The sequence below is a fragment of the Notothenia rossii genome (genome assembly GCF_949606895.1).
Source record: "Notothenia rossii genome assembly, chromosome: 9".
Classification (NCBI taxonomy): domain Eukaryota; kingdom Metazoa; phylum Chordata; class Actinopteri; order Perciformes; family Nototheniidae; genus Notothenia; species Notothenia rossii.
In genome coordinates this window covers 73,416,605-73,419,104 of record NC_136907.1, presented here as the reverse complement: position 1 = coordinate 73,419,104, position 2,500 = coordinate 73,416,605, and the positions used below count along the sequence as shown (strand labels likewise).

The 2,500-nt window shown below is 43.8% G+C and overlaps 1 protein-coding gene and 1 long non-coding RNA gene across 2 annotated transcripts in view; one reads left to right on the top strand and one right to left on the bottom strand.

Moving 5' to 3' along the window:
• The window catches only part of LOC307020224, a 411,310-nt gene that overhangs the window by 298,534 nt on the left and 110,276 nt on the right, over positions 1-2,500 (bottom strand). The window lies entirely within an intron of this gene.
• cadm3 (cell adhesion molecule 3) overlaps positions 1-2,500 on the top strand; it is a gene marked incomplete at its 3' end in the record, with an annotated part of 106,126 nt that overhangs the window by 100,908 nt on the left and 2,718 nt on the right. Inside the window, exon 9 of the mRNA XM_079648611.1 lies at positions 2,365-2,490. Coding sequence (XP_079504737.1) covers positions 2,365-2,490 — 126 coding nt within the window. The remainder of the gene's footprint in view (positions 1-2,364; positions 2,491-2,500) is intronic.

The following is a 2,500-nucleotide window of genomic DNA, read 5'->3' as shown; positions in this document are numbered from 1 at the left end:
CAAGTAAACGTTATGCATTAAAAACATTTTTAATGACTTGACATACTGCCACTGGATGTCTTTATCTACAATTATATTTATATAGTCTGAATCTATAAAGTAACTGGTAATTAACACTGTCAGAAACATGCGGTGGAGTAAAAAGTACAATGTCGGCTCTCAAAAGATGGTCAAGTAAAAGTATGAAGAAGCATTGTACTTATTATTATTTGAGTAAATGTACTTAGTTACTTTCCACCACTGCCAGCATTCACACCAGACATTGAGATATATCTGAAAAAGACACACACACACACACACACACACACACACACACACACACACACACACACACACACACACACACACACACACACACACACACACACACACACACACACACACACACACACACACACACACACACACACACTAGCATGACCCCTTAAGTGGTACAAGTCATTCACACTGTACCATTTCCTCCGTGAGCGTTTTCTCTATGTGTATGTGTGTGTTTTCTGTGCGTGTGTGTGTGTGTGTGTGTGTGTGTTTTCTGTGTGTGTGTGTGTGTGTGTGGGAGGGAGGGGGGGTCAGGCTTTGAGGTGTTCTTGGGTCTTGTCTGCTTTGCTGTGATGCTGACAGCAGGATTTATGGGCTCATTCTCAGTCTCGCCTCGTCAGCATGCCCCTCTCACCTCCACGCCGGCCAGCCAGAGTGTGTGTTTGACTTTCTTTGTATGTGTGTGTGTGTGTGTGTGAGTGTGTGTCATTCTGACTGCTGCTCAGAGTCCACCCCCCCTCCTCCCTCCTCCTCTCCCTGTCTGCCTCTGGCCTCTGGTTGGCTGTTGTCATGCCCCTTCACTTCTCTTTCACTCGCTGAAATGTGACTTTTTCCTCTAAAATTGCCCGTTCAGCCCATCATGCTGTGTCCTTTCCGGCTGTAATGTGTTTCTTCAGTTTTCTCTATATGACTGGTTGTCAGTGTGTATCGCTGTGCCTCTATTCCTGTCCTCTGTATTATCTAGCTGTTTCCTCCTCTGAATGGTTGAATCCTTGTCCTCCAGAATAGTTTGACCCCTCAGATATTGACCAAGTGCAAGCCAGTCTCTCTTTCCTTTATTCCCCTAAAAAAACATTTTGTTATGATAAGTGTTGCTTTTGAATTATGCCTGTTTGAGTGACTTTCAAAATGACACCCAGCGACTGATCCGGTCTAAAAAGTCAGGTGAAATAAATGATGTATCATATTATTTCGGCCCACATTGCTTTCTTCTCTGAGGGGCAAGCAGCTAAAGTGGCTGAAGCGAGGCAAGCTGGGGGAAATGCATCTCAAATCTCTGCTGCTGTTGGGTGGAAATCTCGCACCTCGAAAAAAATCCACGCTTTTAAAGAAGCGGTAAAAGAGAAGAGCTATTGTTTTTAGCTTGACCGACCTGAAATGTAAACTATATCCACAAGCAATCAAAGAGTGAACAAAACCACCAGAAAAACACTGCTTTTAAAATACTGTATGTGTGGTCATAATGCAAGCACACTACCTGGGTATTTCTAATTATGTAAAAGTATCTGTCTATGTACTTGTTAAAAGTAAATTGTAAATAAAATAGTTTCTACTTTAGTGCATAGTCTATATGAAATGAGTATACTACAGAATAATTGAACCACTTAATATATCATGTTGGATCCATCCTGGCTGCTGAACTTGGTGCTTTTGAAGTGATGGAGAAGTTTAATACATTTCCTGGTTAATAATCAGGCCTTGAGTTCCCCCAAACTGAGCATTTTCAGACCTTTCTAATCCATAGAAAAGCAATGAAATCCTTAGCTTAGTGAACATTCTAGGAATCATCAGCACTGAAGGGGCTAGATGTTCACCCACATTAGCAGAATGCCGTAGAGATCCGGACCTAATGAGTTAACAACCCTGTTGCATATTAGTTATGAAACATTTTCTAAAAGAGGGCGATATGGTGGCACCTTTTCTTTTCGCCTGGCTTTTTCTGAACCCTTGTCTTTGTCTTCTGAAGGTTGTCGCTGTGTCTGGTATTATATATTGACAAGTCTGCTCCCCTCTTCTTCTCTTTCCTGTCTGCCTTCTCTCCGTCACTCTCCCCATTATATTCTCTCTCTCTCTCTCTCTTTCTCATTTCTGCTGCCTTTCATCATCTGTCTCCTGTTTCCGCCAATATTCATACGCCACCCCCCCCCCCCTCCCCATCTGCCCTCAATCTCTGTCCCTCTATATTTTCTCCCCGTCTCTACCTCATTTTCTATTGTCTCTTCCACGTCCGTTTCTCCCTTTCCTTTTCTCATTACGTCTCTTATCTTTACGACACGACTTCCTCTTCACATCTCTCCTCTCCTTCCACAACACCCTCTACTAAAGACCCCACAGCCATGTCGACGTCTTCGGGGGTGGACCACGCCGTGATCGGAGGGGTGGTGGCTGTTATCGTCTTCATCCTGCTCTGCCTCCTCATCGTCCTCGGCAGATACCTCATCAGACACAAAGGTCACCTGCT